The sequence below is a fragment of the Antrostomus carolinensis genome, unplaced genomic scaffold (genome assembly GCF_000700745.2).
Source record: "Antrostomus carolinensis isolate BGI_N321 unplaced genomic scaffold, ASM70074v2 scaffold28381, whole genome shotgun sequence".
In the NCBI taxonomy this organism is placed as follows: Eukaryota; Metazoa; Chordata; class Aves; order Caprimulgiformes; family Caprimulgidae; genus Antrostomus; species Antrostomus carolinensis.
In genome coordinates, this window is record NW_010295284.1 from 12,112 (window position 1) to 23,340 (window position 11,229).

At 52.4% G+C, this 11,229-nt stretch overlaps 1 protein-coding gene across 1 annotated transcript in view; it reads left to right on the forward strand.

Moving 5' to 3' along the window:
- The window catches only part of SAMD11 (sterile alpha motif domain containing 11), a gene marked incomplete at its 3' end in the record, with an annotated part of 13,505 nt that extends 2,908 nt beyond the window's left edge, over window positions 1–10,597 (forward strand). Inside the window, 2 exon segments of the mRNA XM_010177943.2 lie at window positions 6,030–6,154; window positions 10,487–10,597. Coding sequence (XP_010176245.2) covers window positions 6,030–6,154; window positions 10,487–10,597 — 236 coding nt within the window.
- Between the last annotated feature and the right edge of the window lie 632 nt (window positions 10,598–11,229).

Here is an 11,229-nt window from a genome sequence, read left to right on the forward strand (position 1 = left end):
GATGCTCCTCCACAGGAGCCTTTTTCCCCCGGCCATTAAAAAGGGAACCGCACGGCTCTGTGGTGCTCATGGCTTGTGTGAGGCTCTGCGGGGAGACCTGGATTGGAGATGGGTTTCCTCCCTCCCCCAGCAATGTGTGAGTTACTGTAATAGGCCATTTATTATTATCACTTCAAATTTATATCACGATCGTGTCTTGAGGCCTCGGCAAAGATCAGGGCTGTGTTTCACTGCCCGCTTTCCAGGCACTTCTGCTTTGTGGAGCATGTTCCAGAGCTGGAGGTCTTTTCCCTGAGGGCTCTTTTGCTCTGGGCTAGCTTCACATGCCGTCGTGGCTGTTCGTATTGCCTCTTTGCAGGACAGCAGCACTGAGTTGTGCTCTGTTGTGCCAGGTACTGTACAGCTCCATCGCAAAGCTCTCACCTGAAACAGCCGTGGGGAGACAGGACATCTTGTGTGGTGCAGCACACAGGTTGATAGGGGGGAGCTGGGAGTTCAGCAGATTAAATATTGAGGGCTCTGTTGATCCAAATGCTGTGGGGTTCTTGGGCTGTGCTGGGGTAACGTGTGTCAATAAAAAATGTTACTTATGGTCCTTGGGGAACACAAACCACCTGAAGACAGACAGACAGAACGGCACCCACCTCTCCCCCAGTGCCAGGGAATTTCCATCATAGTTTTTTGCACAAAGACTGCTTTTTTGGCCAGGATAGTCATGATGTGCTGGAGGCTGGTATTGTAAAGTAAGCACCGAAACCAAGGCAGGGAACGTGGCAGGCTGAAAGGAAGAGCCAGAGGGAGGAGAGGAGAGAAGTACTTGGCTGCATATGACCATGGAGTTTCAGGCAGCTCCTCTGGTCTTCCAGCAAGGGGAGGCTCCTCCTTTGGAGGACTTGCTGGTTTTTGTCCCTACTGGGAAGAATATCGATGAGGCAGCCAGAGCTGGGTCGATTCCCTGAGCTGCCTTCTGGGGATCTGGCGGCTGCTCGATGACCTCATCTCGTCAAGGTTTCTGCAGCCTTGCTCCCCTCCTCCTCCTCCCACCGCCTTCCTCCAGCCCCATCCTTTGGAAAAGGTGAAGGATGGAGTGTGCAGGAGGCTAAAATCCTCCTATCGATCTGGAGTCTGGAGAGCAATTAACACAAGCCTTCCAGTGCCGCTCTGTGACCCCAGCCCTCTCTGGTGTGTGGGGAGGGGGGGTGCACGCACGGGGAGGAGTGGGAGAGGGGTTAGAGAGTGGTGGCAAAACTGATTAAACCCCCCCCATAGGTGGGCTGACTTCCAGGTAAGTCTGCTTTGTGTACTGGTCTCCCAGCTGGCACCTGAATTGTCTGCTGTGATAGTGGGAGCGAAAGACAGCCCCATTGCAGCCTGCCTGCTGGGTTTGCAGCAGCCATTTCCCATAGTGGGGTGGCCAGAAGGGTTCTTCTCCCTGACCCGTTCAGCCTTTGGCTTCTCTTGTGAAGCAGCTGGATATCAGGAGGAGGGAGGGAGATTACAAATGGTTTGTGGCATGGGTAGTGAGGGCTTCGATGTGGACACCTGTCTACGAGACACCGGCCTGGGACGATGGATTCTTTTCAGTCTCTCCACGCTGGGCCCCAGCTGGTGAAATGCTCTGTAATCCATTACCAGTCTCACATCGTCATTTATCATCGAGCCAGACAGAGGAGGCCTGGCAGGGAATAGCTGCTGCCCTTTATGCATCCTCGCGGTCCAGCAGGACCCAGTGACATGTCATTATTATAACAGAAGGTGAGTCCCTTCCAGCCACTTGGCACCTATTTGTTCTCATTCTCTGAACTGCCAGAGCAGAGGGGAGCGGGCGCAGCCAGGCACAGGGACAGGCAGACAGTGCAGTGTCCTCCCGAGGAGGGACAGGAGGACAGGAGCCCTTCTGCTCTAGGGACTTGGAAATTAGAAAGGGCCAGTGACTGGATGTGGTGGGCTGAGGGCAGATGGTGTGAATTGGTCCTGCTGGCAAATCAGATACATACAGAGGGAGCACTGTCCTCAGCTCCTGTGTTCTCCTGCAGAAGTCCCTCCTAGGGTGATCTGGTGGTGGAGCTGAGGTGGGAGGACACCTGAACACCAGGCTCTACAGCCCTGACCTCAGGGATACTGAGTACACAGAATGGTGACTTGAGTCTTTGGAACTACTAAGGCTGAGCTCTTCTGCAGTCACCCTGAGATTTTGGGCTTTTCTGCAGGGAACAGGGGTGTTTTGCCACTAAATTCAGTGGCAATAGGTTTCCACCCTCCAGCTTTAAGTTTTGTGGCACAGAAATTACTAATAGGCCAGAACCCAAAGTATTGGTATTTACCTTCCCCCTCCCAAGAATATTTCCACCAGTCAGTCCCTGTTTCCCTGGTATAAATGGGAAGAGAAAACAAACTCTCAGAGATAAATGTTTTGGCTGTATTGTATTTCTCTGTGTGTGGGTACGTGGAAGGTATTTCTTGTTCCCAAAGAGCAGGCCTGTCTGGGACCCAGCAGGCTTACTGAGTGCACATCTGTCTGCATCTCGACCTCTCCCTTCCTTTCTTCTGGGGGCACAAAGGGACAAAGGAAGGAAAACCACAGAGGAGAAAGGCTTCTGTCAGAGAAGCAGTTGTCAGCCCAGCTCTGTTGGGATGGCAGTAAGTGATCCTGCTGTCAGTGCACTTCCAGGATGGGCAGCACGTGTGCAGGAGAGGGAGTGTGGGGAAGCCTTACACCTTCCCCCCAGCCCTGCCAGGGCTGAACCTGGGCTAAATCTCTGCCCACGCTGGTGGGGACCTGGCGAGCACACGTTGGCTGTGCAAGCATTGGGACAGGCTGCCCAGGGAGGTGGTGGAGTCACCTTCCCTGGTGGGATTTAAAAGCTGGGTAGATGAGGAGCTCAGGGACATGGTGGAATTGGCAGTGTTGGGTTCATGGTTGGACTCTGTGATCTTAAAGGTCTTTTCCAATTGAGGTGAGACTGATTCTGTGATCTCAGGGCTGTCCCAGCTCTGAGAGGTGGCTCTGGACTGCTTTGAAGAACCTCTGAGGAGCTCAGGGACATGGTGGAATTGGCAGTGTTGGGTTCATGGTTGGACTCTGTGATCTTAAAGGTCTTTTCCAACCACTGTCATTCTGTGACTGGGAGGGACTGGCCAGCCTCTCTCCACACAGGCTGAGGTTAAATCCTGAGGATGGGTCTGGCTGGCTGGTGACTGGAGAATTCATTCCCAAGCACTGTGCTGCTGCAATTCAATCCTTGGCTTGTTTTTGGAATAAGGAAGTACCTAATTTTAAAGCAGTTGGCTGTTACAGTCAGATCCCCTCCGAGACGCTTGCTCTGGCTGCAGATGGAGGTGTCTCGCCCGAGCATTGACTGTGCCTGGAATAATTGAGTTCTATTTCACTTCCTTTATTTCCCAAGCTGCAGCCACTCTTCCAAAAAGGAGAAAGAGAATTACCCCCCACCCTGAGAAAGAAAAAAACCCTCCCTTAAAATGAGGGAAAAAAGAAAAGGAAAACCAGCCCTCAGCTATTTGGGTGTTTTGTGAATTTGTCTCCTGGAAAGTGGAATGTGATAGGAATGGGAATGAGGGCTTGTGTCCATCTGTCTGTCTGGTAGCTGGGGGTGGTGAGGGGAGGGAACTCACTGGCTCTTTGGCTGACGGGCGCCTCGCTCGCAGGAGAGCCCAGCATTTTCTCTCCTCTCTTATCAGACACACAGAAGTGTCTGAAGCTTTTTCTCGCTGGCAGAAGAAGGGCTGTGAAGGGAGTGAGGAGCTGCCTGGCCTCTGGTGGGGTGGGGTGTGGGGCAACGAGCTCTCCAAGCTTGGCACATCATGGCCAGGCCCAGCATCTTGCAAGCCCTGTGCTCAGGCTCAGGGAGAGGAACCTGTGACTTCAAGAAGGAAAGATTGTGGTAGAGAACTAAGGACATGGAGAGGGTGTGGAAGGTCTGGTTGTTGGCCACAGCCAGTGCCTTGAGGGTCCCGGGCTGGTAAGAAGTGCTGACAAGGAAACCTGCAGAGATGTGCCCGAGTCCCCATGGCATGGGGAGAGAGGGACAGCCCATCCCTGCTCCGGAGGGACACACAGAGCTGGCAGGGGCAGTGGGCCTTGGAGGGCTCCTGTCTGTCCCCACGGCTCCAGCCAGGATGTTCTGGTGACATTGGCACCGATCTGCTGGCACTGGCCCGTGTGTGTGAGGACAGCGGCGGGCTCAGCCCCGTCTGCTCGGGGTGTGTGTGAGTGGCAGCTTGTCCTCGTGTCATCGCCTCTCTGGGACATCATCGACTGCCCAGGGCTGTGCAGGGGGTGGGTGCACACAGGGCACCCCTGTCCCTTCCCCGAGCAGAGACAGCGGGATGGGGAGCGGGTGCAGCTCGGGAGCGGTGCGGAGGGTGAGGCTGGGAAGCGAAGCAGGAAGTTGGGAGCGGAAACGCAGCGGAAATGATTACAGAGCGTGTGAGCGCTGCCTGTGCAGGCTCCGTGTGTTAAAAGCATCTCATCACCCTGATAACTTCCTCTGCAAATCCTGTTGTGTTCCAGGAGCCCTGGGCTGTGCTGGTGGCTTTGCCAACTACCTAGTGGGGACTCGGCGTGTGGCTTTGCCGTTTGCTCTTTCTGCACCTCTTTCCTGGTGTGTCCCCCCGGAACTGGCCACTCCTCGTTCCCTGGGCTTGTGCTCCCACCATCAGTTTGATTTTGTTGCATCCCACTTGTCATTATTGCAGAAGTGCCACCTGAGCTGCTATGGGCAGGAGCAGAGGAGTCACAGCAAGGGGTCACATCCATGGTGCCGATCAGATGCCTCAGGGAACAGCCTTAAACCACAGAACAGATAATGTGGTCACAATAGACCCCTGGGAGAAACATTTTTTCCTGGTAATTTGTTGCTTCACGCCCTGAAGCAACAGTTTACACCCCTCATAAACTCTTTTCTGCCCACTATAATCATGGATGTTCACATGTCTATAAATGTCCTCTTGGTCTTGATATCATGGAGCAGTGAGTTCCACAGGTTAATAATGCTGGGTTTGGGTTTTTTTTTTTGGTCTGAAGTGGTGTTTTCTGGAACTAGGTTTCTTCTAGTTACTTATTTCTGCCTTTTCCCTTTTACACGCTGCAGTAGATCCGAGTTCCCTGCCTGGCATTTCTCTCACCATCTCTTATTCTCTGTGCCTCTCCTCTCTCAGCTCCTGTCCAGCGTTCTCCCTGCGTGCACGTCCTGTGCTGTCAGGCCCGGGTGACACAGGGTGGCGGGGAGGGGGATCTTCCACCCTTTTGGAACCCATCACCTTCGTCTCTGCTGACAGGGCTGGGACCTGAACTGCTGTTGCGTTTCAGAGAATTGACACATGGGTTTGAACCGAGCTGTGCTGTCTTGGTTGTGTCACAGGGGCTGGCAGGGTCATCCCCTCACCCGTCAGATGCTGGGCCAGGAGAGATGCCCGGCTCCTGCGGAGGAGCGGAGGGCAGGGCCTTGTGAGGCAGGAGCTGGGCTGGGACGGAGCAAGCTGATGGGTATTCCAGGTTGGGATGGATTGAAAATGAACATTTTTAAAGAGCAAAGCCGTTCTCCAGTGATTCCTGCTCCAGTGAGGCCACCAGGGAGAGGTGCTGGAGCCTGTTGTCATTCGGAGCACGTAGCCAGGAGGAGGGTTGGGGAAAAGAAACCCACAGGGCAGTCAGAGTTTTCCGCTTTGTGGTACGCGTGGAGAAACACTCCTTCAGGGGTTTTTTTTCTTTTTCTCTCCCCTCCCCCTAATTTCTTCCCTGCAGCTGAAGAACATTAAACACATGAAATGCATTAGCTGGGATTTTTCCTCCCCCCAAAAAAAACTTTCTAAGCTGGGGACCTCCAGGAGGAAGAGGCCTATGAATTGACCCTGCCCAGTGCTTTAATTGACAGGTCATTAAAGATGAATGTGTGGCTAGAGAAAAATATTCAGATTGCAGGCTAGTTGTTGTCCGTGTGGGATTTTAATGATTTATGTTTCTTTCTCCTCCCCTCCTTCCTCCCCCCCCCCAACTCCAAACAATCCAGGCACCATGGGAGGTCTGTTTCTGGATGGTGAGGAAAGCCCTGCGCTGGAAGACATCAGCAAATGGACAGTGGAGGATGTCTGCAGCTTCGTGTCCAACTTGTCTGGCTGCACCGAGTACACTCAGGTAAATCTCTTAACAGCCTCAAGAACATCACGGGAGGAGCATCCTCCCTGCAAGCTCCTGCTCTCTGTCTCTCTGTCCCATCTGTGCCTGTTTGACTGTCCATCCTAGGAGAAGGTGTATCTCAGAGCTCTGCAGGGCCCAAAGCTTTTTGGGTTTTTTCCTACTGGATTGCTAAATAGCTACTCGCTGCCAGGGAAGACCCTGAGAAGAGGTGTGATGGCCTTGCAGGTGGATAGCGATAAGGAGAGAGTGGGAGAGGGTCCAGGTTAGGAGCCAGCATCTGAGTTGAGCATGTTTAGTGGCTCTCACTGTCCAGCTCATGCTTTTAGAAGCTGCCCTGTGCTCTTAGCACAGAACTAAACACAGCGGTGGCTTTGTGCAGAGCAGCTGTAGTGAGGGATGGGCTGTCAGGGAGTCCCTGGATCACGATGGGCAGCTCATGGTGCTGGCCAGCCTGGCAGAAGGTGCTTTGTCCTCGCTGCACCCAGAGCAGTGTGGTGGCAGAGCGGGGCTGCGAGGGACCCTGCCTGCACCAGCGTCAAAGGAACCTCCACACTCAGTGCTTAGAGTGATGGTGACTCTGGTTTTTAAGCTCATTACAGCAGCAGAGTTGAAACATCCATCAGTACCGGGGGCTTCATAAAGCCTGCTCAGTGTGAGGCCTTGAGGTGCAACACAAGAACCAACCCTGTGTGTTTGGCTTCTGCATCTGCTCGAGTCCCTGATAAATGCCCCATTGAGAAAAGGCACCAACTGCCTGAGCTGAGCTGTGGGATTGCTGAGCTGGGACAGCCGTGGAAAGAGGCTCAAGTGCACTTTGAAGGGGGGACTGAAAGCAGCAGAGATAGAGGCAGAGGGCTGGAGTCGAGGACAATCCAGCCTTTCAGCAGACCCCCATCCTGGGCTGAGAACAGGTCTTGTAAGGGAGGAAGGGTGGCGGGAATCGAGCCTTCTGGACATGCCACTTCAAGAGAGGAGCTTCCCTGGCAGCCAGGGAGGCAAAGCTGTGCTGAAATCTGACTTCTAAAAATCTCCCTCCTCCCCTCTTTGGCCTTTGCTGTCTCCCCCCCCCATTAGTTGGGTTTGGCAAGTGTCCTCTCCCAGAATTTGTGTCCGTCCCCAGCCCCTTTGAGAAGGGTAAAGCTCAGCACAGGCTTCTGCTGGGACCTGTTAGGGAAGCAGCGCGTGTCTGGCTCCAGGGCAGCGATTCCGTGCGGTTGTGCTGGTTTGGTGGGGGGCTGTGGGGAAAGGTGGGCGCTTTTGCATCCCCCCAGAGCGGATGGGGAAGCTGGGAGCCTGGATTTGCTTTTCGTTATGGAAACCTGGAATTACCCCACACCTCCTCTTCTTGCCGAGTGACAGGACAATGTGCTTTCAATGCACAGTCTGTCCTTCCTCGCCCCCAACGTGATGTTCATCCCATCACAACATGCTGTGTTAAAACCACCTGTAAAACCAGGGCTGGCTTGGAGCAAACAGCTGTGTGTGCATGTGAGAGGCAGCGTTAGGGAAGTGGATGCTTCTTACGGAGATGGGGGACGTGTAACATTCCCCAAGAGGAATGACAAGAGATTGGGATGGTGCTTGGGAGAGGATCAAGGAGAGTGGGAGCATGGAAGAGAGAAGAGCCAGTTTCAGATTATGGAGAGAGGAAGGGACAGGACACACTGGTTGGAGGTGGTGGATGGATGGGTGTTAGTGGGAGGGAGAAGCGGCAGGTCTGCATGCGTTGAGGGGAGCTCAGGAGCTGGGTTTAGAGGGGGTGGCGAGGGGATGGGTGGTGGGTTCAGAGCGTACACGTGTGGGCTGCGGTATGTGTTGAAGAGAGCTCAAGCAGAAGGCTCTAAAACCAAAATACACAGTTACTTGTGTTCCCTGTTCCCCCCACCCCTAACAGTGTGCTCTTGCACTGGTGCCGTTGGAGTTTGTCGCGTTCCTGTGTTGGAGAGCGAAGATCAGAGTTGCCTGGAAGCTTCTGAATTAGGCCAGTAGGAAATGTGCAGAAATCTTTTAACGCAACCACCTTGCAGAAGGATCGTCCATTTACACCTTCCACGCCAGCTCCTGGTAGAGCAGTGGGGAAGAAATCAATAGCTCACCGAGACAAAGGTTCAGCAATCTTCTCAGTGCATTGCAAACAAAATGTTTTACGATAATGGGAGCTGCTGTAAACAGCCTCCTGTCGTGGCCTCGCTGCCGCATGTTCTGCAGGGGGGGTGTGCAGTTTTTCTGCACTGTGGTTCTGTGTGTAACAGGTTTTTCACTCTGTGAAAACGCTGGTGTTGTTCAGGGGTGACCCAGCTCCATGGCTCTAAACTGCAGAGCTGTCTGTGTTCTCTTCTCCAAAACCACAGCTGCTGGGGAGGTCTGGCACTGGTCTGCAGGCTTCTCCTGCCAGGAAAACCCAGCAAGAGTTTGGTGGTATGTGGTGCATTTAGAAACGTGTTTCAGACAAACAAGAAAACTTGAGTGAAAACAAAAGTTGCCATTTCTGATTTCAGCCCTTGACAATATTCAGCCTTGTCCCTGCAGTGGAGCAGGACCTGGGGGACACCCAAGGAGGGTGCTTTTCTCCAGTTTAAGGCTTTTTGTGGAGGGTTTTAGCGCTGAGTGAAGGGAGGCTTTTGGCTCCCAGCCACATTGGCTTCAGAGGAAGGAAAATAAATCAGTGTAGTAAGTTTTGCAAGGTCAAAGAGCAGAAACACACGCTGCAGTCGTGAGCAGCTTTGCTGGTGGTGTCCAGCAATAAAAAATGCTCAGGGGGGCTCAGCTGCCTTGGCTCTCACAGCCACTGCCACTCTGCAGAGGGAGGGCTCTGGGCTGCTGCTGAAGAAAAGCCGCTGCAGTGGATGGAAGCCCCCTCCCTTGCTGTGTTCAGTAACAATAACGCTCCAGAGAGGCAGCAGCATCGGGCCCTGCAGATGGTTCATTGGGGTGAGCATCCAGGGTGAGCTGGGGGGTGAAAAAAAGGCTGTGGAGGGGAGGGGGGTTTAGGAAGAGAAAACAAGACATCTGAGTGATGTCCCCCAGAACCACGGGGTTCAACCTGCCACCTGAATCACTCAAAGGTGGCAGTTCCCTCCTGAAGCACCGAGGGGTCTGTGTTCAGAACAGACCCCCAGGGACACGGGGGTAAGCGTGGCCCTGCTCTGTCTGTGAAGGACGGAGCAGTGAGACCACATATCCCGACCTGAACCTCTGTCACACAGCACGGATTCCATGGAAAACTGTGACCCTGTCATTTGAAACAGATAAGAGGCAAAACAAGGTATTTTTCTGTCCTGAAGAATGTGTTAACGTGGTGTAGTTGTGTATGGCTGGATGTATTAGAATGTGCTCGTAGGAAAATGCCATTTCCCAAGGCTCTACGGGCCCTGCTGTCACTTTGGTGATTTATTTACACAAATGTTTGGGTTTTTTAGGTACAAGTAAAAGGACCTGGTGCTAAACCAGACCAGTGTGAAGGGCTCATCCTCCCTGATCCCAGCTGCTGTTCTTGGGTAGCGGGAGTCACTGCCAGACAGCACGAGGGACTGTTCTCCAGGCTGCTCACACGTCCTAGGAGTGGTTGTAGTAGACGACAGGCAAAGGAGGAGAGAGAGGGGGAAAAAAGAAAAAAAAAAAGGTGCAAACCTGAGTGTTGCACATGAAGCCTCTAACCTGCAGAATGTGCTCCACAGATCTGGTTATGTATTTTGCCCGGAGACTGTTTTGGGAATTAGCAGCTTTGAGAAGGAAATACATGAACAAGCGAGTTCCTCCTTTTCACTTGCATGTGCCTCACTGAAGACTGCAAATACTTTTGAAGTCTACTGGGTCATCTTTTTCCAAATATCCACACAAGTGTGAGTGACCTAGGATTTGCCAAATTTTAGATATTCTTATCTTTCCCTCCTATGTCTTCTGCCCTTTTTGGAGTTGGGATCTAAGGCCCCTGGGCATGGCACTCTTCTTTCTCAAATCCGCTATCGCACGCTCTCAGCTGGGTTTGCTCAGAACGTTGCACTGAGGTCAGCTCAGCAATTTTGGTTGCTTGAACCTGGGGACATTCCCCAGAGGAAAAAAAAAACTTCACACCCCATCCCAACACTTAAAAAAAGAAAAAAAAAAGGGGGAAAAAATATATTGCTTTATCTAAACTGGCCCAGCCAGCCCCAGTTCACATTCCCACTTGGCTCCTGGCTGTGGATACAGGATTGTGAATAAATCTCGTGTATTAACAGGGTCTCAATCTGCCTTTCCTGCCTCGCCCTTCTGTGCGGTGGCACGACGAGCGCGTCGGGTACCTCACTGGCATTTCTAAGCCTGGACCTTGTGTCTGGTCTCTCGCAGGTATTCCGAGAACAGGCTATTGATGGTGAGACCCTGCCCCTCCTGACAGAAGAGCACTTACTGAACAACATGGGGCTGAAACTGGGACCTGCGCTGAAGATACGCTCACAGGTAGGAAAATTTCCCGTGTAGTAGCAAGCAGCGTGCTTTAAAGTCGTGCCTGTCAGGAGATCTGGTTTATTGAATACAGTTTATCAAGCAATAATTGTTTGTTTATTTATTTGTAATTCTGGTTTAGAGAAAGCTTGTCTTCCAAAGTGTCCCATATCCTCATCTGGAGGAGTCACATAAATCTCTTTCAGGAAGAAAACACAGACAGTATTCAGTGCCCAGGGGCAGAAGCAAATAATTCAGGACAAGTGATGGGGAGGGAATAACAGGGATGTGGCAGGAAACTCCTAAAATGGACCAGCTCCTGCTAGAAAAGACACGTTAGGCTGTTCCCACAAATAATGTCCAGGAAGGAAGAAAAGCTCTAAACAGGTGAGGCAAGGTAGATGGTTTCAAATCAGTTGAACCTGGAAACAGTCATCCCGAAGTACCCACAGAACCGGGTGAGGCCATTTCAGGAACCAGGTAGGTCTTTTTTTCTAAACTGGATGTAAATCCTTTTGCTGCTTATTTTCCTTGTAAGCAGATGGCTCTTGGCAGTTCTTTTTAGCAAGGCTTGAAGCACAAATGCATTTAACACATCCCAGCATCATCTGTTGATTACTTTCCCTCCCCAGTGAGTAATGGACCAG